Raw genomic sequence first — 22,462 nt, 5'->3', positions numbered from 1 at the left:
TCAGCTTTGCATCCAGCCTTATCTGGTTCTCAGATGGCCACTGGAAGGGAAGTTTGGGGTTTATCTTCAGGTTTATCAGGTAAAGCTCTCCTGTTTCCAACACGTCTCTTACTGATACTGAACCATCTCAATAATGAAAGACCGCTGCCTTAGACTACACATTTCTCAACCTGGTAAAGTTTCCTTTATACTATAGCCAGCCAACCACTAATATTGTACTTGATAGTTACATCATATTACAATCACCCCCACCGAAAACAGTTTCAGTAAAAGTTTAAATGCCTACCTCCTACCGTTTACCACTACAGACCAGTGCGATGAGGAAATAAAACAAGGTATAAATACAGGTAAAGGAGAGACCAAACTGTCACTATTTTCACATAATGCTATTATCAACCTAGAGCATACAAGAGAATCAACTGAAAAGCTATTAGAACAAATAAAATTAAGTTGAATTTAAAGTCAACGTGCAAAATCCGATAGCTCTTCTATTCAATAGCAATAACGAATTCGAAAATCTAATAGAAAAATAAATGCCATTCACAATTACAAGAGAAACTATAAAATACTCAGACAAACCTAATAAATATACATATGAAAAAAATGATTAAACTTCACAGGACACAAAAGAGGGCTTAGAGAGTATTCCTCTATGGAAAGACTCACCCTTGAAAACACATTAGTTCTCTTTATCTTAATATATACGTGAAGTGTTATCTTCGTTAAAATCCAGACAAGAGATTTTTAACTTGATGAGTCAATCCTAAAATCCATATGGAAAAAGCAGTGTCCAAAAATAGCTGAGAACTTTTTGGAAAAAAAAGAAAAGCACAACTTAAAGGGTCTTGCACAATTAACAGGAAAACATACTAGCCAGGCGTTTGTTAAGATAACTTAGTAACGACAGAAGAATAGACAAGAAGATCAAACGAGCAGAACAGAGGCCCAAAACAGATACATTTATACAAGGTGATTTAGTTTAAGATTTAGGTGACATTGCAACAGGAAAAGGGTAGCATAGTCAGTAAATTATGTCTACCCCGTTTAGGGCAAGGGAGTTAGGCCCTGCACACCACACACACACACACACACACACACACACACATTCTTATGGTAGAGAAAGCTTTTCTAAGAAAAAACTTGGTAGTCATAAAGGGGAAAAAATGCAATCCAACCAATTTTTTTCTTTTTTCTTTTTGCGGTACGCGGGCCTCTCACTGTTGTGGCCTCTCCCGTTGCGGAGCACAGGCTCCGGACGCGCAGGCTCAGCGGCCATGGCTCACGGGCCCAGCCGCTCCGCGGCACGTGGGATCTTCCCGGACCGGGGCACGAACCCGTGTCCCCTGCATCGGCAGGCGGACTCTCAACCACTGTGCAACCAGGGAAGTCCCCCAACCAATATATTTTTAAAAAACAACGAGACCAAAGTGACAGTCTGGGAGAAAATATTTACAGCACAGTTACGAGCAAAAGAACAATTCATAGAATAAACAGAAAGCATCTATCTACAACTCAATAAGAAAAGCTAAAATACTCAGCTGAAGAATGGAAGAAAAGATACAAGTAATTCATGGTCTTAAAGGACCAAAACAATGCCTAATAACTGTTTTTCAAACTACTTCTTAACTGGTAATCAGAAATATGCAAATGAGGGTAGGAAGTTTGGGGGGGTTGTTTTTTTTTTTACTTACCAGTTTCATTCAATGAAAACTGTGGCTTGCTGTGTACACCCACTCACCTTCTGCAAGTCTTAGGTCAGGGTAACCCCACTTCTTCCCTTTGGTGTTCCCAGTCCTAGGAGTGACTGCTGTTTCCTGCAGTTATGATACAGTGATCTCAGCCCCGGGTGTGCATTAATACCCGAGTTATCTCAGTGTCCCCTTCTACTCTTTTGAACCTCCTAACACGTGTGAAAACAATTCCCTCTATTCATTTCCTTCAACTTGAAATCTTTAATGTTGCTCTATTTTCCCACAGGGAAGTCATTTAATAAATTGTGGTGTATCCATATATGCCATACTATACAGCCATTTCAAAAAAAAGATAGACCTATAGGTATTGTCATGGAAAGGTATCTGAGACATATTGTTAAATGAAACAGGTCACAGAAAAAATATGTGTCGAATTATCCAATTTACTTTTAAGTCTATATATATACACACACACATACGAACATACATATATACATAATTTGCACAGGAAGGAGACAAAATTGACACATCATCAAACTGCCGACCTAGGAAGGGCAGAGGGGGTGAGGGTGAGGAATGGGAGAGGTTCACTTTTTTCTATATATTTTCCTGCTAGTTGAACCTTGAGAAATATATTTCAAAAGACAGAGAACAGCGAGCGTCTTTTGTTGCGTTTCCTAGAAGCAGAGCCCAAGACAGGGATTCTTGTGCAAGTGATTTTTTGAGGGAGAGCTCCTACAGGACGAGCCTGGAAGGAAATGGTGGACACAGAGTAAAGAAAGAGAAGAACTTTAAGCAAAGATGTGGGTTTCGCTGAAGTCCAACCACAGCCTGATCCCATGACATTCTCTGGAGCATGAATGGTACCATGAGCTGGCCCTTCTCGAGGCAAGGGGGTTGGGCTTGTGTACCCCAATATCAGTGTCATTGGTTTCAGGCTTCCTCTGAGGGGATGGCTGCGTGACCTTCCAGCATCTCCAGGCAAAGCAATTGCTGATGGCCGGGGTCTCCAGGTCATTCTCAAGGTCAACTTTCTGGACAAAGATACAGTTCTGAGCTGTAGCAGTCAATGCCCAACTGGAGAAGAGATGCACCTTCTTGGTGAAAGGATTCAGGGCAAGACACCAAAAACATCTACTACCTGAACCCCCCTCTTTCTTCTCCCATTAAGTTCACCCTATCTAGGTCCATTTCTCCAGATTCCTGTTGGGTCACAATTTGGGGAAAAACTTAAAAGAGGAGGGATAGGGCTTCCCTGGTGGTGCAGTGGTTAAGAATCCGCCTGCCAACGCAGGGGACAAGGGTTCGAGCCCTGATCCGGGAAAATCCCACATGCCACGGAGCAGCTAAGCCCGTGCGCCACAACTACTGAGCCTGCGCTCTAGAGCCTGCGAGCCACAACTACTGAGCCCACGTGCCGCAACTACTGAAGCCCGTGCGCCTAGAGCCCGTGCTCCGCAACAAGAGAAGCCACCGCAATGAGAAGCCCGCGCACCGCAACAAAGAGTAGCCCCTGCTTGCCACAACTAGAGAAAGCCCGCGCAGAGCAACGAAGACCCAACACAGCCAAAAATAAATAAAATAAATTTATTGAAAAAAAAAAAAAAAGGAGGGATAGTGGGACAAAGACTTCCATCTCTGTTGCCATTAGTCCCAAGGCCATAACTAATGTCCACCATCTCCCTCCTCTGGTAACCTCTCTAGATTACCCACCACTGCTGGTCTAGGGGGCTTGCCCAGGGGCTCTGAGCCCCTGGGTCCCATGCTTATCAGGGTTAAGCCATGGTTACTGTACTTGCTCATTTTCAATTAAAAATGCGTGAGAGTACTGGAGATGTTCCAGTTGTCACCCAAGTGTCAATACATTGCTCCCTGTTCCCATGATGGAGCAGCCCTCGCCATGCCGGTCAGGAAGAAAGCCTCCTTGCTGTCCCACTGGAATGAGGGTCCCCCAGTGACCGGGAGCACCAACCACAGCTTTGAATTTAGGGAGAACTTCCTGTGTCTCCTGGCGGAATCATCCTCCCTCTGGGAGCTGGACTCCTCCAGGCTCACAGACTGAGGGATGTAAGGGATCAAAACGCAAATGACCCAAGTGAGTCCTGGAATTCACAGTGACCGGAGCAACCCCTACTTCATCCCGTGGTTTCTAAGCCCACGTCTTCTGTCTACAGAGGATGCAGCGCCACAGGGTGACCATTGGTTTGAGATGCTACAACCGGAAGTAGAGAGGCTGTCCTCTCCACTCAGTTGCACTTCCAAGAGGCCATCCCACTGTCAGGTTTGCAGCTTCCGAATGGCTCTGCGTGTGGTAGGAGGTCCAAGGTGCACCTATTTTTCCTTTAGTTTGGAGGGAACGTCCTAGCACGTCCCAGATCACTGGACCCCTAAAAATTTCCTTGATGTCACAGACTTCTGTATTCCTGTTGGGTTATTTCTGACCCTCTGGAGAACGTATGTCCTACCAAGGTGTCTGGGGCACTTGAACTTCTCACTTATTAAGTCCCATTACCATGATGCCCTCCGTATAGTAACCAGTGCAATGCATGTGTGACATCCAGATACCCAGATCCTTTTGCGCCAGAGCCTGAGAACATAGCCCTGGGCCAAGACTGTGAATGCTGTGGTCTGTCCCCTGGGAATGCAAACTGCTTCAGATCCTCCTTCTAGAGGGCTGTTGAAAAGAAATGCATTTGCCAGATCTGTATCTGCTTATCGTAGATCAGAAGCTGTGTAATTTTGTCTATTAAAGATACTACATTAAAAAAAAAAAAGATACTACATGAAGTACAGCAGCCACCGTTGGGGCTGCTACCGGCTTCAACTGGCAGAAGTCCATGGCCATCTGCCATGATCCATCGGGTTTCATGGGGGTCAGACAACATGAATAGGATGAGAACCACCACCCCTGCATCCGGGAAATCTCCGGGGCACTGATCTCCGCCCTTATTTCCAGTGTGCAGTATTGTTTTTGATTTACTACCTTGATCCAGGGGGGGTGGGTCGGTCAGAACTTCACTTGGCCTTTTCTACCATAATCACTCTTTCCTACTATAATAGCACTTATTCTGTAGGCCAAGGAATGAAGGTGAGGACGTTCCAGCTTCTAAGTATGTTCATTGTGATCATGCATTCTTGAACCTGAGAAAATGACCTCCCTTTGGGTCCAGGAACCTAGCAGAGTCACTGTGAGATGACCCTGGGCCAGAAGTCCATTTATTGCCTGACCCCCTAGATATCCTCTAATAGGGGGCCGTGGTAGCACTGGGTACCACTGTCAACTCAGACTTCGTTTCCAACTATTGAAAGACCTGGATATTCCCTTTTCCTGGGGTACAGTTGCCCACGTTAATGGACTATCTTCTAACAGGGGGAACTGGGCCGCTTCCGAAGGCGCCTGAGGGTTCAGGGGAATCCTCCAGGGCTCCTTGATCCCCATTATATGGACGTCCCATTCCTCAGTCTCAGGTCCCACCCCGTCCCATCAGGGCCCTGACTTTAGCATAGGAGACTCCCTGAGGCTGAGACTTCAAACTTCCCCAAAGTCCTGCGTCCCTTAATAGTAGACGCTGAACCTGGCTTTCAGCCTGGTCAGTCTTTCCGCTACAGGAGATAAGACCCTTCCTACCAGAGGTCCTATGACTGTCACACTTTGCTCTGAATTAAACTACTCTGGCCTCTCATTTTTCTTCTTTGTTGCACCAGTGGCTCTCAGACACAGCCTCTCAATTCCACAGTCTTTATCATTACTACCTCTGTTTTACGGTTCCAACGCTAGAAATACTGCAAAAGCCAGTGCCTCCCCTTCCGGCTATTCGGGGTCACAGAAATTGTGTTTACCACGTGCCAGGAATTACCAATTCTCCTTCTACCACTGATGTTGGAGTCCTCATTGCCAGCAGGTCACGCAACTCCAAAATCCCAGCCTTAGAGTCTGCTTCTCCTGGCACCAACTCTCTTAGGTCGGGTCCCTAGAACAATGGTTCTCAACGTGTGGTCCCTGGACCAGTAGCATCCGCATCACCCGGGAGCTCGTTAGAAATGCAAATTCTTGGACCCTCCCCTAGATCAACTGAGACAGAAACTCTGAGGGTGAGCGATCTGTGCTTTAACCAGGCCTGAAGGTGATTGGATGCTGCTAAGTGTTGAGAACCATTGCCCTGGAGGCAGAGACTGGGATAAGATTTTGTGCCTGTGGTTTCTCGAAGACGTGCTCTCAGGAGGAGGTATAAGGAAGTGAGGAAGCATAATAAGGCAGAGGAAGAAGCAAGGCTGAGGTGTGGGTTCAGCTGAAAAGTTCTGCCTCAGCCTGATCCCACGGGGAGCTCTGGAGCATAAATGGTACCACGGAGTTGTCCACCCTCACGGCAGTGAGGCCAGCTGTGGACAACTGTATCGTTAGCCACCGGCTAAGGAACCCCCCACCAAGTGCGGTGGAGGATGATTTCCAGGCATCTTCAAGTGAGTCTGCTCCAGATGGCTGTGGGCAATTCTCTGAAGAAGGAGAAGCTGTGAGCTGTTAGCCACCAACACTTACAGTCCCCAACGCGTGAGCACAAGGCATGGTGGAAAGCATCTCGTTGTGGCACCAACAGCATCTCCTACAAAGGACCTGGAGCTGGTTAATTTTCTTCGTAGCATAAAAACACAGCGAGGCAGTGTGCGGTGGTAGAAAATGCACTGGGCAAAAATGTGAAACCAGTGGGATCTAAGCCCTAGCACCAAACCGCAGTCAGGTGCCTTACATTTAACCTCATTTGTAACAGGGGCTAATACCGCTCTCCCACGGTGGGGAATGTCAAATTGGGTAACATATGTGCAAATGCATTGTAAACTCTAAGGCATAAAGGAATATTATATATTTAATGCTTTCTGTTGAGCAGAAAAGAATTACATCATTTAGCTTTGATGATAAGGATTTTTTATAAAGGCTGGACAACTGCTGGACCGCAAGGTTGAGTGTTTTCATCCTAACTAGATATTGCCAAATTGCTCTCTCAAATGATTATATCAGTTTCCACTCCCAGCAGCAGCGGCATACGAGAATTCCCATTTCCTTACAACCTGGCCAGCCCTCTCTCATTAATTTTAGCCAGTCTGATGGCGATGAGGGGGCCTGTGCCTAGGGAGGCCCAAGTTCAAATACATTCTTCCCGGAATTCTTGTCAGAGATAAAATTGGAGATAAGCCAGATGCACCTCATTAAGGGAACGAATAAATAAATTGTGATGTATTCATAAAGGGGATTGCTGTCTAACAGTTACAATGGATGAACTAATATATATGCATAACACACATATATATGACAATGTTGAGTGAAAAACATAAGCTGTACGATATTACGTAGCAAATTATGCCATTCACATACGTTTTCAAAACCACATAAAACAATACCATGGATTGCTTATGGATGCACACATTTGTAATAAAAATGTAAAAGATATGCCCTGAATACACGCCAAAACCATGATGGTCGTTACTTAGGGGAAGGAAGGGAGGTGGCCAGGTGGGAGAGGGTGGGAGGCTTACAGGAGACTTTAATCTTATCTCTCAATTTGTATTCCTTAATAAAATAGAGAACGATCATTAAAAACATGAAACAATGCTTAGCATTTTGTTAATCTGGCCTAGCAGATACATCGGTTCTTGCATCCTTGCTACTGTGTTTTTCATTTTAATTATTGCTTTAATGGCCATGGGGAGATCGCTTCAGAAGGGGACCGAGGGTGCGGTGACCACCTCACTTCATTTTGCAATGTTCTGCTGGATGCTGGTGGACACACCAGTGAAAAAAGAAAGTCATGAACTTGGCCCTCATGGAGGGCATGGCCTGGTGGCGAAAGCATACTACGACTGGGCTAAGTGCAAAAACGGGAAAGTATAGGATGCAGAGATAAAGTAAAGCAGGGAGGTTACATTTAAACTGGGCCATTAGAAAGGGCGTTTCTGAAAGACTGGTCTTAAATCGAGGCCTGGGGGGTTAGCAGGAAGTAGCCAGTGGGGATTGGGGTAGGAGTGGACTGGACTGGGGAGTCTTGGGAATGATGCGGGAGAAGCTTCCAGGCAGGTCCGAGATGACTTCCTTGAGGGGAAGGAAAATGAGGAGCTCACTGAGGGGGGTGGTGCGGGGCCAAGCCTCACAGAAGGACATTACCGGCAAGAGATGAGGCAGAAGCACCGGCAGGGCAAGTGCAGGCTGGAGGATATTTCTGGGTTTTGTTTGAATTTTATGAGTAATGGAGTATCTTCACAAGTCGGATTTTTTTTTTCATCTTATGAGTAACGAAGTATCCTTGCAATTTGTTTTTTTAATTTTTTTCATTATAAAAATGTTCAAACAGGGACTTCCCTGGTGGCACAGTGGTTGAGAGTCCGCCTGCCGATGCAGGGGACACGGGTTCGTGCCCCGGTCCGGGAGGATCCCACGTGCCGCGGAGCGGCTGGGCCCGTGAGCCATGGCCGCTGAGCCTGCGCGTCCGGAGCCTGTGCTCCGCAATGGGAGAGGCCACAGCAGTGAGAGGCCCGCGTACCGCAAAAAAAAAAAAAAAATGTTCAAACAGGGACTTCCCTGGTGGCGCAGTGGTTGAGAATCCGCCTGCCAATGCAGGGAACATAGGTTCCCTCTGTGGTCCGGGAAGATCCCACATGCCGCGGAGCAACTAAGCCCGTGCGCCACAACTACTGAGCCTGCGCTCTAGAGCCTGTGCTCCACAACAAGAGAAGCCACCGCAATGAGAAGCCCGCACCCCGCAACGAAGAGTAGCCCCCGCTTGCCGCAGCTAGAGAAAGCCCATGCACAGCAATGAAGACCTAATGCAGCCAAAAATAAAATTAATTAATTAATTAAAAAAAATAATGTTCAAACACAAAAGTAGATGAGTGTAACGAAACTCTGGGTACTCAGCTTCAACACAACCAATCTCACCTCCCTGATCCACAGGGTATAGTATTTTGGAGAGAATCCAATACATCACATCATTTCACATAGAAATATTACAGTATGTACCTCTAAAAGAGAAGCACTTTTTTTGGGAAAAATAACCAAAATACAATATCATACCTAAAAACTGAATAATAATTTCTGAATAATATCAAAGCTTTGAAGGGTTTTAAGCAGGAGAATCACATTATGTGATGTACTTCTAATAACCATCACGGGTGCCCTGTGCAGGTCAGACTTGGGGCTGGAGAAATGGAGGCAGAGCACTAGGAGGCCATGGTAGTGGTCCAGACTGCACTTAGTGGAGGACGGACTGGGGCAGTGGAAGAGGACATGGAAGGAAGTGCAAACGTGGGTCCACTTGGGAGGTGGATGCACAGACTTGGCGATGGATGGAATACAGAAGGTGAGACGGGGAGATGCCCAGGATGCCCCTTAGGCTCCGTCCCGAGAATCAGGGAGAGTGGAGGTGCCGCTTACTGAGATGAAGACACTGGGTGAGCAGTGGTGGGGTGTGGGCAGAAGAAGGGGGATGAAGAGTTCGGCTTTACGGATCCTCCCTGCTCCTATGAGTTTGCTCAGGGGGTGATGAAGGAGGTGCCTGCCATAGTCCCTGACCTCTACTGCCCTTCCCCTTCCCCTTCCCACCCCTCCCCCTTCCCCTCCCCCTCCCCTTCCCCACACTTGCCACACGCCCTAGGAGTAGGAGGCTTTGTGTAAATGCTGTGTGGGCTGAGGCTTTACACCAAGGGAGCACAGGAGCCCTCTGGCTTTCCAGAAGGGCCACTAATGGTCTGTGGGCAGCTGGGGGCTTCGTCCTCATCTGAGGAGCGAGTTCTGCCCTCGCAGCTTCAGGACACCTCCATACCCCGGCCCTGAGCAGTCACCTCTGACATATTTCCATGTCCTGAGTGAGAAAGGAAAATGGAGAGCTTTCCAGACATTAAAACAATCGCATTCACAAGATGGCCCCAAACGGGTATAAATACTCGAGAGAATGTAGGAGAAGCATGACCCATGCCGGGGACACTGCAGGCCATGCTGTGCCTTTGGGTGAATTAGAAAACGTCTCCTCTGGGCAGATGGCGCCCCCAGGCATGCGATTCTGAAGGTGGACATTATCTGTGTGAAAATGAAGGAAAGGCGTTTCTTTGGGACGTGGTGTACCCCCTTGTCCAGCTATCCTTGGACAGTGGAAAAAACCAAAGCAACCATTCACAGTGGTGCTAGACCTTGTCCTTGCCCCTAACAGCTTTTAATCAGCTTGGTGCAATGAGGAGCGACTGCAGTAACTCTATGATGTTACTTTGTTCTTGGCTTTATGTGTGGGTGCACCAACAGGAGAGACTCAGGCAGGAATGGGGTGGATTCAGCAGATCAACCTGGAAGAGAACAGTAAGAAAAAGCCTCTGAGAACTGGCCATACTGGAACTGAGCATTGAGGGAAGGCAGAGGGAGATGACCCAGCTGACGTTTTTCCTACTCCTTCCATGGGATAAGACAACACCAAGGTGTCATGAAAGTCAAGGGAAAGGGCGATCCAGAAAGGCCACAGTAATCAGCCACAGACAAAAAGAACATTTAGAAAAGTTTTTAAAAGCAGTGAGCCAAAAGCCAGATTTCAAGGGGTTAAGGAAGGGAGATACAGAAAGAAACTAGAGCCTGTTTTGTATGAATTCAGGAAATTTGGCAGGAAAAGGCAATTGAGAAATGGGATGGTGACTGGAAGAGGGAAAAGGGTCAAGTGAAACTTTTTCACCTCGGGAATACCTGCTTCTATTTAAAGGTGTTATGAAAAGATTCAGCAGAAAAGAAAAAGAAAGGAACAAGTACATAAATGAGGAGGATCCCTTGGGAGTTAGAAAGCTTCTCACCTCAAAGAAGAGGGACACCGGATTTCTAAGCCTTGAAAGATGAGAGGATGGCTCCAGGGACAGAGGTAGTGGTATGCAATGGTTCTTCAGGTGTGTAGCCTTAATGGTTGCAATCAAATATGAAGTGATAATGATTTAAAGCAGCACATCTCAAAACGTGATGTACGTACACATCATCTAGGGATCTTGTGAAAATACAAATTCTGATTCAGTACGTCTGGGGCGAGGCCTGAGAATCTGAATTTCCAACAAGTTCCCAGGTGGTACCTGTGCTGCTGGCCTTCATGTACAAGATCCAACTACTAAGAGTCTTAGGATACGGGAACAGAGAACAACATGGAAAAGAGGAAATTATCAAAAACCTAATCGAAGGAAACTTCCTTGAGGAGAATGAAGGTCTCCAGAATGAAAGGGCTCCCTAAGCAAGATGAATGAAACAAGACAACCCAGAAGGAAACAAGACATCCTGGTTAATTTCAGAACAGGGACCACAAGAACTTCTCTCCAGAGCTAACCAACAGGTTGGCTGCAAAGCTAGGAGAATAAAACTAGTATCATATGTTTCATCAGAAATGCAGGGGCTCCAATATATACAATGTTCTGAGGGAGGCTTATTCTGAACCTGGAATGTAATATACCCAGCCCAACTATCACTCCAAGAGGATACTCAGATCAAAAGCACAACTTGCTCAACAAGAACCTATGGATTTGCTTTCTCAGGGCTGTTTCTCATTTCATCTTTCCATGAGTCTACTGGAAAAATGGCAATCTGAAATTCAGTGAAAACAAGGCAGTAAAAGTAATGAAGTCCAGATATACTGATCTGACTTTCTGAATTTATCTAGAGGAAGTCAAGAGTTGAATGAGATACAGGAAAAAAAAAAAAATGAGGTACAGTCATTTAGGAATGAGGGAGTAGGTCGTGTCATCCAGGAGAGGCAAGGAGAGGTCGATGGCTGAGACTCGAAACAAAGAGGTCGATCCATTCCTCTGTCGATGGGTATTTAGGTTGTTTCCATGTCTTGGCTATTGTAAATAGTGCTGCAATGAACATTGGGGTGCATGTACTTTTTCGAATTAGAGTTTTCCCTGGATACATGCCCAGGAGTGGGATTGCTGGATCATATGACAACTCTATTCTTAGTTTTTTAAGGAACCTCCATACTGTTCTCCATAGTGGCTCTATCAATTTACATTCCAACCAACAGTGCAAGAGGGTTCCCTTTTCTCCACACCCTCTCCAGTATTTATTATTTGTAGACTTTTTTTTTTTTTTTTTTTTTTTTGCGGTACGCGGGCCTCTCACTGTTGTGGCCTCTCCCGTTGCGGAGCACAGGCTCCGGACGCACAGGCTCAGCAGCCATGGCTCACGGGCCCAGCCGCTCCGCTGCATGTGGGATCCTCCCGGACCGGGGCTCGAACCCGCGTCCCCTGCATCGGCAGGCGGACTCTCAACCACTGTGCCACCAGGGAAGCCCTATTTGTAGACTTTTTGATGATGGTCATTCTGACCAGAGTGAAGTGATCCCTCATGGTAGTTTTGATTTGCTTTTCTCTGGCAATCCTCAATCAAGGAGCCCTCGAGCTGCAACTAAGGAGCCTGCCAGCTGCAACTAAGACCTGGTGCAACCAAATAAATAACTAACTAATAAAATATTTATTAAAAAAAGAATAGCTAATATCACTGATTGCTTGTTAGATGCCAGAGCTTCTATGTATTATCTCATTTAATTTTTACAACATTATAAGGCAGGTACTTTTATCAGTCTTATTTTACCTATGAGGAAATGAAGGCTTAGAAAAGTAGCATCTTCCACTAGTGCTGGTAGAGCTGGAATTTGAACTCAGATCTCTGAGACCCCGTTCCAGCTCTGGCCACTCTTGCCTTTTGCCTTCCAAAAAATGCCTCCCTCTTATCCCAAGCATGGGTGGACTTTGATCTTAGAACACAAACTGAATCATATTTTATATGCAGCAACTTTTAAGAATTCTGTAATGTAAACGTTTACAAAGAGAAGAGTCCTCTTTAGAAACCAAGGAAGGAGGCCTAACTCCGCCACAGCACAACTTGGAATATTAACTGCATCGTAATGAGAAGTATCCTCGCGCCTAAAATCCACAGCGCCTTTCAACTCACTTAGTTCTGCAAAACCTTACTTAGAAATTAAACGAATGTATGGGATTGTATAAGTTACAGATGTTAGTTGGAGATTGGATTAATTTTCAGGCAGTAGTAATGTTTGCTGTAAATACAAATATCGGAAAACACACACTTGAGGTGTAAATCGCTTAATTTGCAAGGTCAGTAGAAGGAAAGACACCGTAATGAAACTGAAAGGCTGTTCACACTTCATATACATTTTCCCGTTGTTTTGATTTCATTGAACATAGATTATCGTTTGGTCTGATTGTGATTATTTTACATGCCCAGAGTAAACCTGGTAAAAATCCCTGCCTTTAAGATGTTATATTCCAGTGGGGGAGTATGGGCAATAAATACGCTAACAAGAAAAATCTAAGGTATATCAGATGGCGGTAAAAGTGCTAAAGGGAAAGGAAGTCGGAGGAGACATAGGGAGTGTGTGTGTGTGTGTGTGTGTGTGTGTGTGTGTGTGTTCGTGCGTGCACATATGTGTGTATGCAGGGCATTATGTGCTCGTGGTGCGGCCCAGGCAGCGACTGTGCTGACCGGTCAGTGCCTCTGCCTTACCACTGGTGACTGTTTTGTACATCACTCTTCAGGTGGGATTGCTTTTTCAAAGTGATTGGCAGGGAGGCCTCCCTGGCCGGGTACCATTTAAACAGAGACACAGTGAAGCTGGAGGGGTGAGCCAGGTGGACATTCGGAGGAAGGGCATTTCAGGCCCAGGAATCAGCAAGGCGAGCCCGTGTGTGGCATGGCTTCGAAACAGCCAGGAGGCGAGTGTTCCTGAGGCAGACGGTGCCCAGTCAGAGGCACTCACCCTTTAAGTTGTGAGAGCTCACCTTTGATGGCTCTGAAAGGCAGTCACAGTTTCCTCTTGTACTAGGCAGATGAAATAAACCCTGCTCAAGTCTGAGTTCATTGCTCTGGGATTTTGAATGGCCTTAAATGATTCTAAATCCTTGTCTAATTTAAAGATCAATGTCCCGGCCACCCAGAGGCAGTCTTCTCTGTGGTGCTCTAGACCGTATTGTAGACACTTTAAGGACATTCTTGAGTAAAATGTGTGCTGGTTTTACTTCTGAAACGACCACGAAGTACACACTTTGCCCCAACCAACTTCCTCCTTCCTGGACCTTCCAGCAGTGTGTGTTTATAGCGCCCTCTCCTGTCTGCCGTCAGCACTACGCTTCTCCACAAGACTTGGCTGCATGCCCACCCACCAGCCACCAGCCACCAGCCACCACACATCACATGCTGAGCCGGGGGCTCAGAGTGGCTGAAAATGGCCTAGACATAATAGATGCCTATGTTTCCTCATGCGTTCACTTCCTTTCCCAGCCTAGCCTACATTTAGCAGTTTTATTGTCTAAAAATGCTGTCTCCTGTGGTCTGTTGACCTCTATTCTCTCTGGCTTCCATCTGGCTCCTGACCAGCAAGCCGTGTGCATTTCATTTCTGCACCAGTGTTGGTGGGTTTCTGCTCCATCTCTCTGTGTCTCTTTTCCTCTTCTTGGTGGGCATGGAAGACAGAACCCCAGTCTGTTTAGGTAAATTCCTAGCCAATCAGATCCTGGGGCTTGGAGTCCAGGAGCTACACCCATGGTGGTTTGGACCTTAGCACAGAAAAGCCAGAGAAGCAGCTGCTCTGGGCCCAGCCATGAGCTCGCACTGTGCTCTCAGGTCCCTTCTCCTAAGGGAGTGAAAGTAAGTTACAGCAGGTAATTGAGGATGGAGGTAGATCTCGCATTAGGGGATTGCTTTGGGGTAAACTGTATCCTCCCCAAGTTCACATGTTGAAGCCCTAACCTTCCCCAAATGTGACAGTATTTGGAGATGGGGTCTTTGGAAGGTGATGGGGTCCTTGGGAGGTAACTGGGTTTAGATGGGCTCATAAGGATGGGACACCAAAGGTGGGATTAGTGTCCTTATGAAAAGAAGCGAGAAGAGAGCTCTCTCTCTCCCTCCAGCCTCTCCCTGCTACCCCGCCCCCTCTCTCTCCCATGTGAGGACACAGCAAGAAAGTGGCCACTACAAGCCTTCACCAAGAATCAAATATACCAGCACCTTGATCTAGGACTTCCCAGCCCCCAATCTGTGGTATTTGGTTATGGCAGCCCGAGCTGACTGACACAGGGCCCCAGAGCCTCCCTCTTTTCCGATGGAGATTAATAAACCACTTCCATCAACTCTACTCCATCCTTTTCTCCAACCTCAAAACAGAACAAAACGAAAAAAGAATGCTATTAATTATTTACTAGAAGCCGTGTTTCAAGGCAATTAGTTGTCTGAGTTCCCTTCAGGTGGAGCAGAGATGGCTGTGCTGAGCATTCCTACTCAGGGGGGCCTTTTCCCAGCCCGACTCGCGGCAACCCTGAGAGCAGCCTGGAATGAGATGCTGGGGAGGAAGAGACGGCTGTGGGAAGTATTTTTGCCCTGAAACCCATAGTTAAAAGACCACTTCAACCCTGACTCTCCTTCTGGTCTCTCTTTCTTCTTCCTTCTAGACTGAGTCGTGCCCAATCCTTTTCCCCTGCTCTCGAGGCTCACTCTTTCTGCCTTCTCATCTTCAGCAAATTTAAGCACCAGAGTGGGCTTCCTGGCTGCTGGCGGCACCTGGAGCACCTTGGCAAGCAGGGAGCCGGGGATGAGGGGTTGGGGTCAAGGAGCGGGCACACGTGTCTGTCTCTCCGGTATCACTGTCGCCTGCCTGGTCCCCGCTGGTGGAGAATGTACCCAGCCCTGCTAACGAACAGTCTGTTCTCGTTGCTGTTACATTTGAGATGGAAAATAGAAAAAAAACTATACAATAACCACATTGAAAAGCTGACCCCGCCTGGCCTCCCCTTTGGTTTCTGTGTGTAAAATGGGGCGGAAGATGGGTCGGAGGCCAAGGGATGATGGGGAGGGAGGCTGTGATATTGAACAGCTCCATCTGACCGTCCTGGGGTTTGTCTCCTTGCTCTTGGCTGGCACAGGGTGTAATCCACCTCCCACTCCAAAGTCTCTCTGGCAAAGTTCTGCAGTAATGCTCTCTCACTGGCTCTATGTGTGGGATGGGAGGCTAAGAAAGTGGTCCCGTTTGGGGCTTAGCAAAGGTTTTTCTACAAAAAGGGTGATGTTTTACACGCACTTCATCCACTTGGAAAGGGAGAAGGGGCAGGGGAAGCAGAGGGACCCAGGCCTTTCCTTCTCTTTTGAAATGAACTGCGCTCATCTCCATACCACCACCACCACCCCCCCACCCCCACCCCCCGCTTCCAATTTACAGACTGGAATGGATGGAGAGAGCATCTCCAAGATGAAGAGCCTTCTACGCGCCAGCTCTGGGGATGGAGGGAGATGGGATGGAAATGAGGGAGAAGCCCCAGATCCTGTCCTGAGTTTTCCGGGAGATCTGTACCCACAGACTCAAATTTAAAGGGGCTGGATTGCATGAGGGCGGCAGAAGAGGGCCTGGGAAAGCCACGCGGCCCCTCTCGATGTGGCACCCACTGTAACTGCACCGTTCGCAACCTCTAATTACATCGCTGCTGGCAAGAATGAGGTCATGCTGTCTGCAAGTGACTTTCTCAGTAACGAGCCCCTCTCAAAGTGGCAGTCTCCCTGCTCGGCTGGCGAAACTCTAAGATAGTTCCTGTGTGTGTGTGTGTGTGTGTGTGTGTGTGTGTGTGTGTGTGTGTTCAGGCCGAGGCCAGAAACAGCCTAAGATGGATAGAGACAAAGATTTGCTGGAAGGGTACCATCCTCGCAGCTCTCTAACAAGCAGGCATGCCTGGAGATGTCCTACACAAAGGGACAACCTCCTCCCTCACCGCAGCCACTGGTTGGTGCCCTGGCCTTTGGGGATGAAACTCCCAGAAGGTGTATGGGGTTACACATGGTTGTGCAAACATGTCTCTTTCTACAAAGAGAACAAATGCTGTTCGGAGCCTCCAGTTCAGACTCATGGCTGCTGAAGTCTGGGACTGGACATGAAGAGGGTAGGCGTTTGGGTGGATGTGAGCTCCCGCCCTCGGAGAACAGAGATACAGCCTTTCTGCTGTTCCTTTGCTGGCTGAGGAGAGGTCCCTGGCAAAGCTGGCTCTCAGGCCCCCTCTGTGAGCCAAGAGTGTAATAGCACTGTGGAGACAGCTGTTCTCCGAGGTCTGGGAAGGGCCTGCGCTCTGGGAGGGGGCAGTTAGAGCAGGCAGGGAGTGTGCAAGGCCCCAGCTGGGCATCCCTAAGCAACTGGCAATGACATGGCCAGTTAGACGAAGGAGGGCTGGCCACACTTGGGCCACCTGCCCCCAAAGTCCTCCCCTTTACCAGTCAGCCAGCCAGAAGGACTTTGGTCTGCGATGGAGCACACGTTGCCAGGGGAAAAAGTTGCAAAATGATGTTTGAATTAGGCGATGGAAGCATGTAGGGAAAGTGGGCTGGCTTCTCAGCTGTTTTCAGAAAATGCCCATGGTTCTTTTTACAAGGCAGGTGAGATGGGAATATAAAAGTAATGAAACGTCTGCAGGGCTGTGGCTGCTCCAGAGCAAGCAGGAGGGGTGCCTTCTGGGCTGGAGTGGGCCGCCAGGGAGACAGAGGAGAAATGCGCTGTGCCCACAGGTGGAATCTAGTGGCTCTTTGCTCCCAGCAGAAACACCAAAGGGACAGGGAGACTCCACGTGGCTCCGCAGGCACAGTGCCGGGGAGCATGAAATGGAAATGTTTTCGTTTCTTTTCAAATCAGAAGAAATCAATGAACTTTTAGGTTGAAGAAAATTGTTTTAATATGTAATATTAATATATTTGTGCCAACGCAGTCATAAATATTATTTTAAATATATATAGATAGATTTCTTTTTTTTTTCTTTAATGGAGGAAGGGATCCATGGAAGCAAAGCTGTCTAATACCCAGGAATGTTTAACTGGGTCCTGCAAACCCGAGTTGGCCTTCTCCCACAGCAGGGCTGCTGACTCCTGTGGTCCACATGCAAGGAAGCCTCCGAGCTTCCTTTTTATAGCTTCCTCAATAATTTCCCATTCTTCTACCCTTTGCAAGAAGAGCTCAAAAGGAAAAAGAAAAGAAGAAACAAAGAATGCATATGCCTTGGCACCAACTTCACTTTCTCACTGTCTCTGAGTCCCAGGCCTCTCCTTTGTCTTGCTCTCCACCCTGAGCGGTTCTTTTGAAAGCCTGACCCGGGAAGGGGAAACTGGAATCAACCAGTTGCCCGAAACCCTCTATCCAGTACCCCCCCACACCCCTATTACTCAACGTCCGGGAAAGGTGTCGGGGTTCCCGACACCCGGGGAGAGAGGTCTGATGAGGCCTTTGAGAGCGCGGTGCGGGGCCGAGGCTGGAAGGGAAGGCTGGCCGAGAGAGCCGAGGGGCTCTGGGCGCATCCCGCCCCGGCCAGGTTCGAGGTTGGCACTGCTGCTCTCCCGCGGCTCCCGGAGAGGCTGGGCGCCCGCAGCCGCGCAAACGGCTCGTGTTTCCACGGGGCTCGCTCCCGGGCCTGGCTCGGAGCCGCCGCCGCCGCCGCCCGCCCCCCCTCCCAGGGCGCAGGCTGCTCTTCAGTCGCGGCCACGGGGTAGCGCTCGGCCCCCCTCGCCGCGTCTCCGCCTCCGCCTCCGCCGCGCTCGTCCCCGGCTCACGCGGCCCGCGCAGCTCCCGCTCGGCTCAGGCAGGAGTGGCTCTCCGGACGCCGAGCCCGGGAAGCCGAGGGCGGCGGGTTCTGCGAGCGAGCGGCCGAGGCGGCCGGCGGCGCGGCCGAGGCGCTGGGGCGGGCGCGGCGGCCGCTGCTTCTCCTGCCCGGGAGGTCGGCGCGCGCCGGGCGTCCGAGGAGGCGCCGCGCCCCCGGAGCCGGGGCCGCCCGCCAGGCTCTCCGCGCGCCTCGCCGAGCTCCGGCCGGGGAGCGGCGGAGGGCAGAGCCGCCCGGCTCCAGCCTCGGGCCAGCAGGAGGCTCCGCGCCCGGGCGCCGGCGACAAGCCCTGGTCGCCGAGCCCAGCAGACGTCCCCGCCGCCCCGCAGCCGGAGCGGACATGGGCTCGCGGGGCGGCGCGCCGGGCCGCGGGACCCGCAAAGTTTGCTAGCCCGCTGGGCCCGGAGCCGAGGGCGCGCCCGGGCCCGGCGTCCCCTGGAGGGACCGAGAGTCCCCGGATTAGGCGCCGGGGCGGTGGAGGCGAGAGAGGTGGTTCGGCCCCTCCAGATGCCGCCTGCAAAGTTAGAGAGAAGAAAACTTCAGCTCCAGGGAGATTCGGACCGCTATGCTTACCGCGCCTCCCGAACCCGGCGCCCCTGAAAGAAGCCCCGCACCCGCATCTGCCGCCGCACTCGCCTCTCGCGCGGCCCCGGGGGCCCGGCGCCCGGATCGGCGGTGACTGCGTCCGCGCGGAGCACCGAACCAGGGGGCGGGCAGGGGGCGGGCAGGGGGCGGGCAGGGGGCGGGCAACGTGGCCACGGGAGGAAGTTTCCTGAAGTTGTCGCTTTATTCCGGAGCCCGGCCCGCGACCCGGTCAGATCGGTGAGGCCGCCTTGCCCGGTAGAAGAAGTCGGAGTTGGGGTGCTAAGCGGGGAGGTGCCCCGAGACCGAGAGCGGCTTCATCCTCCTCTTTGCTCGCCCCTCGCCTTCCCGGAGCGCCGCGGGGATCGGACTTGTACTAAAGAAGAGGAGGAAGGGTTGGGGTCGCCAGCATCTCCCCTCCCCGGCGGATACCGCTCCGGGCCGGAGCCGCGTAGACAGCCTCCCGGGACGTAGCCACGGGGTACCGGACCTCACCAGGATTATAAAACTGTTCGGAAGACCAATCCCCCAAAGAAAAGGCTGGTTGCCATGTGGAGACTACTGATCTGGACTCTGCTGGCCCTGCACCAGATCCGCGCGGCCGGAGCCCAAGGTACAGTGCCACCCCCAGTGGGGCTGGGGAAGGGGCGCGGGAGGGGCGCGGGAGCTCGCTGGCCTCACGGTCGCCTCCGGGACCCCGGGCTTGGCCTGGGCAGAGCCCTCTCCCGGGAGTTTCAGGCCCCTTTCCCCGACTTTGGGGGCTCTCTTTGGGGGGCTGGAGCGGTCTTGCTGAGACTTGTGACTTCCGAATAAGGGAAGGTGGGGGTCCGTGCTGGGAGGCGTCGCTCGTGGAGCCTAAGAGGAGTCGGGGGGGGGTCGCTACCTCCCCACCCGGGCTGTGGGTGCCCTCGGACTGGTGTGGGAGGGGCGCGCCATTCCGTGCCGGGCTCAGCGCCCGGCTGCACCCTGCTCCTCAGGCCGGGCTCCTGGGTCCCCGCTCGGTGTCCGCGGGGAAGGGCAAGGCCCTGCCGGGCACGCGCTGGCCGCCCCGGGGCGAGGCAGTGGGGCGGGAGGGCGGCGGGAAGGAGCCAGAGTAGAGCGCTGGGTTCCTGGATGGTCGCCCCGGGAGGGCAGTCTCGGGGCCTGGCCAAGTCTCGGAGCCCGCGCCTCGGAGCCCGCGCCTGGCCGGCCGCCGGGGCTGGGGGTGCTTCGCGGTGCTCGCTGGAGGCGAGGTGTGAGGCCCTCTCCTCTCGCGCCCACCCCCCTCCCCTCCCCCCGCCCCCAGACACACTCAGCGTCCCGCCTTTGCCTCCAGCTCCACTGGCCGCTCCAGCGTCTCTGCCGCCGCCGCTCTGACCTGTAGCTGCCTGGCGCAGCCTCAGGGTGGAGAAGGGCTGGTGGGTTTGGGGTGGGAGTGCTGGGAAGGAGGGGGAGGCGTGATCGATCCGCCCTGCCCCCCTCCAGAGGGCGGATGCCCAGACATACCGCCAGTCCTCGGGCAGGTCCCAGCGGGGGAGGGCGGCTGCACCCGTGCCTCCTTCTTGCCTTCGGTGTTCGCAGATCCAGACAGCAGTGCCAGCGGTGTCCGAGCGGCGCCTGCTGGGGGCGGCGGGAGACGAAGCCTGGACTGAGCTCCAGGACTCCCAGGGCTTGGCCTTCCTTCTTCCAGGCTCGGGAGGGGGCCTGGACCCACCCAGGGGGCGCCGGTCTGCGGAGGCTGCAACCTCGAAAGGGCCCCACCCCATCTCTGGAGTCCCAGAGTCGCAGGGACTCCAGTGAGCCCAGCGTCAGGCATCCTAGAGAGGCAAGATCAAACAGATAAAAATAATCAGCTCTCACTCACAGGGTAGAGAGGAGGATTTTACAACGTAATTTGCGTTAAAGCACTTAGAAATTTTGTAACGGGGCCCTGTAAATGTAAGGTAATAAAAGTTATTATTTTTATGATCATCATAAAATCTTCCAGCAGGCAGGGACTTCAGATGTCGTCTTATTCTAGTAGCCATTTAACAGATGGGAAAACTGAGGTCTAGGGGCATTAGGTGACTTGCCAAAGGCTGCTGGGTGATCTGGGGGCGGGAGTCTGGACTGGGACCAGGTGAGTTCTAAGCCCCTCTCTCCCTGGAACCAGGACCATCTGCAGCTGGGGTGGGCTTGCTGGGACGGGGCCCTTCTTCTAAGGGTCCAGGGGGAATGTGAGGCTGGCAGAATAGAACAGGTTAGGCCTGGGGCACCTCGCAGATGTGTTCTGAGATGTCCATGGGGTCACTAGCTGAAAGCCGGGCGACTGGGAGGACTCTGAGGGGTGTCCGTCTCTATCTGGCTGCTTCTGATTTCATTACTGCATAGACTCCAGTAACCCCACGATTTCCCTGGGCAGGCGGCTCGTTAGTTCTTGTCCCATCCAAAACCAGGCTTGTAAGGAGTCCCCAGGGCACCTGAAGGTCCTTCCTTCTGGGTCAGCAAGTCGTTTCCATGTCCCACCTCCACACCTGTCCCATCCACCGAAGTCCAAGATTCCACGCGGCCGTCCTGCTGAAGTTCAGGCCAGGCCACCTCATGTCCTTGTGCTTCCAGAGGGAGGGGCTCGCCCTGTCAGAAGTGGTGAAGGTCTCTTTGATTGATTCACTCTCTCTCCTGCTTCTCTTGTTTGCTGCGGGCTTGAGTGTGGCTGCCCAGGTTCCCTGCTGCTCCGTTTGTGTTCTCTGGCTCCGAGAGAGTGTTTTCCAGCGTCCATCGGGTACTCTCCTTCCATTTGTCTCCAGGGCGGCAAACCATGCAGAGGATTATGGGAACTTGGTCTCGGCCCAGGTCTGGGGGCACTGTTGCGTTGTGTGTCGGGGAAACAGGGTCAAGCATGGGTTTCCAGGGGGTTGTTTCTCGTCTGCTTTGGGGGGTTAGAGAGTGGCGTCTCTCCTTTGCTTTTTTCTCCATTTGCTTTGCTTTTGAGTTTGAGGCAGTGGCGTTAACCCTTTGGGGTGGTTAGAGCCACTGGCACTGTGTGTCACTTCTGAGCCCATGAGCCCCGTTCTCTAATGATGATACAGAGTGAGGGACCAAGCAGTCTTCCTCTCTTGGGACAAACCTCACATTGGCTGCCAGATTTATCCACACAACCTAGTTTTTTTCAGGTGCAGAACCTGGGTAACACTACCTGTTTATACTGAAAGCTACCATTTGATCGTTTCCCCTGAAACGTGATGTCACATGGTTCCCACTCTTTCCCCAAACTAAGCGCAGGGGTGTTGTAAAGAGAGCAGAGCACGTATGAGGACACCAGGTATTCAGGGGGTGCCTAGTAAGTGCCTGGCACGTAGAAGGTGCTTAATAAAGGGTAATTGTTTTTCTGTTATTATGATTTTTTGTACACTATTAGCCAAGGGGCCACGAGGAGTGGTTCCTGGGCACCCACTGAAAAGGCCTTGAATGCCTTTTCCTCACCCAAGACCCTTCTCAGACTCCCTTCTGTGGCAGCATCACCATGACCCAAAGTGGCCCTCCAGCGGTCCCTATCCAGGCCCCCAGGCACTCGGATTGGAGCGCGTCTGCCTTTT

At 51.0% G+C, this 22,462-nt stretch overlaps 1 protein-coding gene across 1 annotated transcript in view; it reads left to right on the top strand.

Annotated features, from left to right (window-relative positions):
- The first annotated feature begins 19,457 nt into the window (after window positions 1-19,457).
- Window positions 19,458-22,462, top strand: part of SDK2 (sidekick cell adhesion molecule 2) — a 258,634-nt gene continuing 255,629 nt past the window's right edge. The window contains exon 1 of the mRNA XM_065896647.1: window positions 19,458-19,521. Within this exon, the coding sequence (XP_065752719.1) occupies window positions 19,458-19,521 (64 nt within the window). The remainder of the gene's footprint in view (window positions 19,522-22,462) is intronic.

Source organism: Phocoena phocoena, chromosome 19 (assembly GCF_963924675.1).
Source record: "Phocoena phocoena chromosome 19, mPhoPho1.1, whole genome shotgun sequence".
Lineage (NCBI taxonomy): Eukaryota > Metazoa > Chordata > Mammalia > Artiodactyla > Phocoenidae > Phocoena > Phocoena phocoena.
This window is presented reverse-complemented; position numbering and strand designations above follow the sequence as displayed.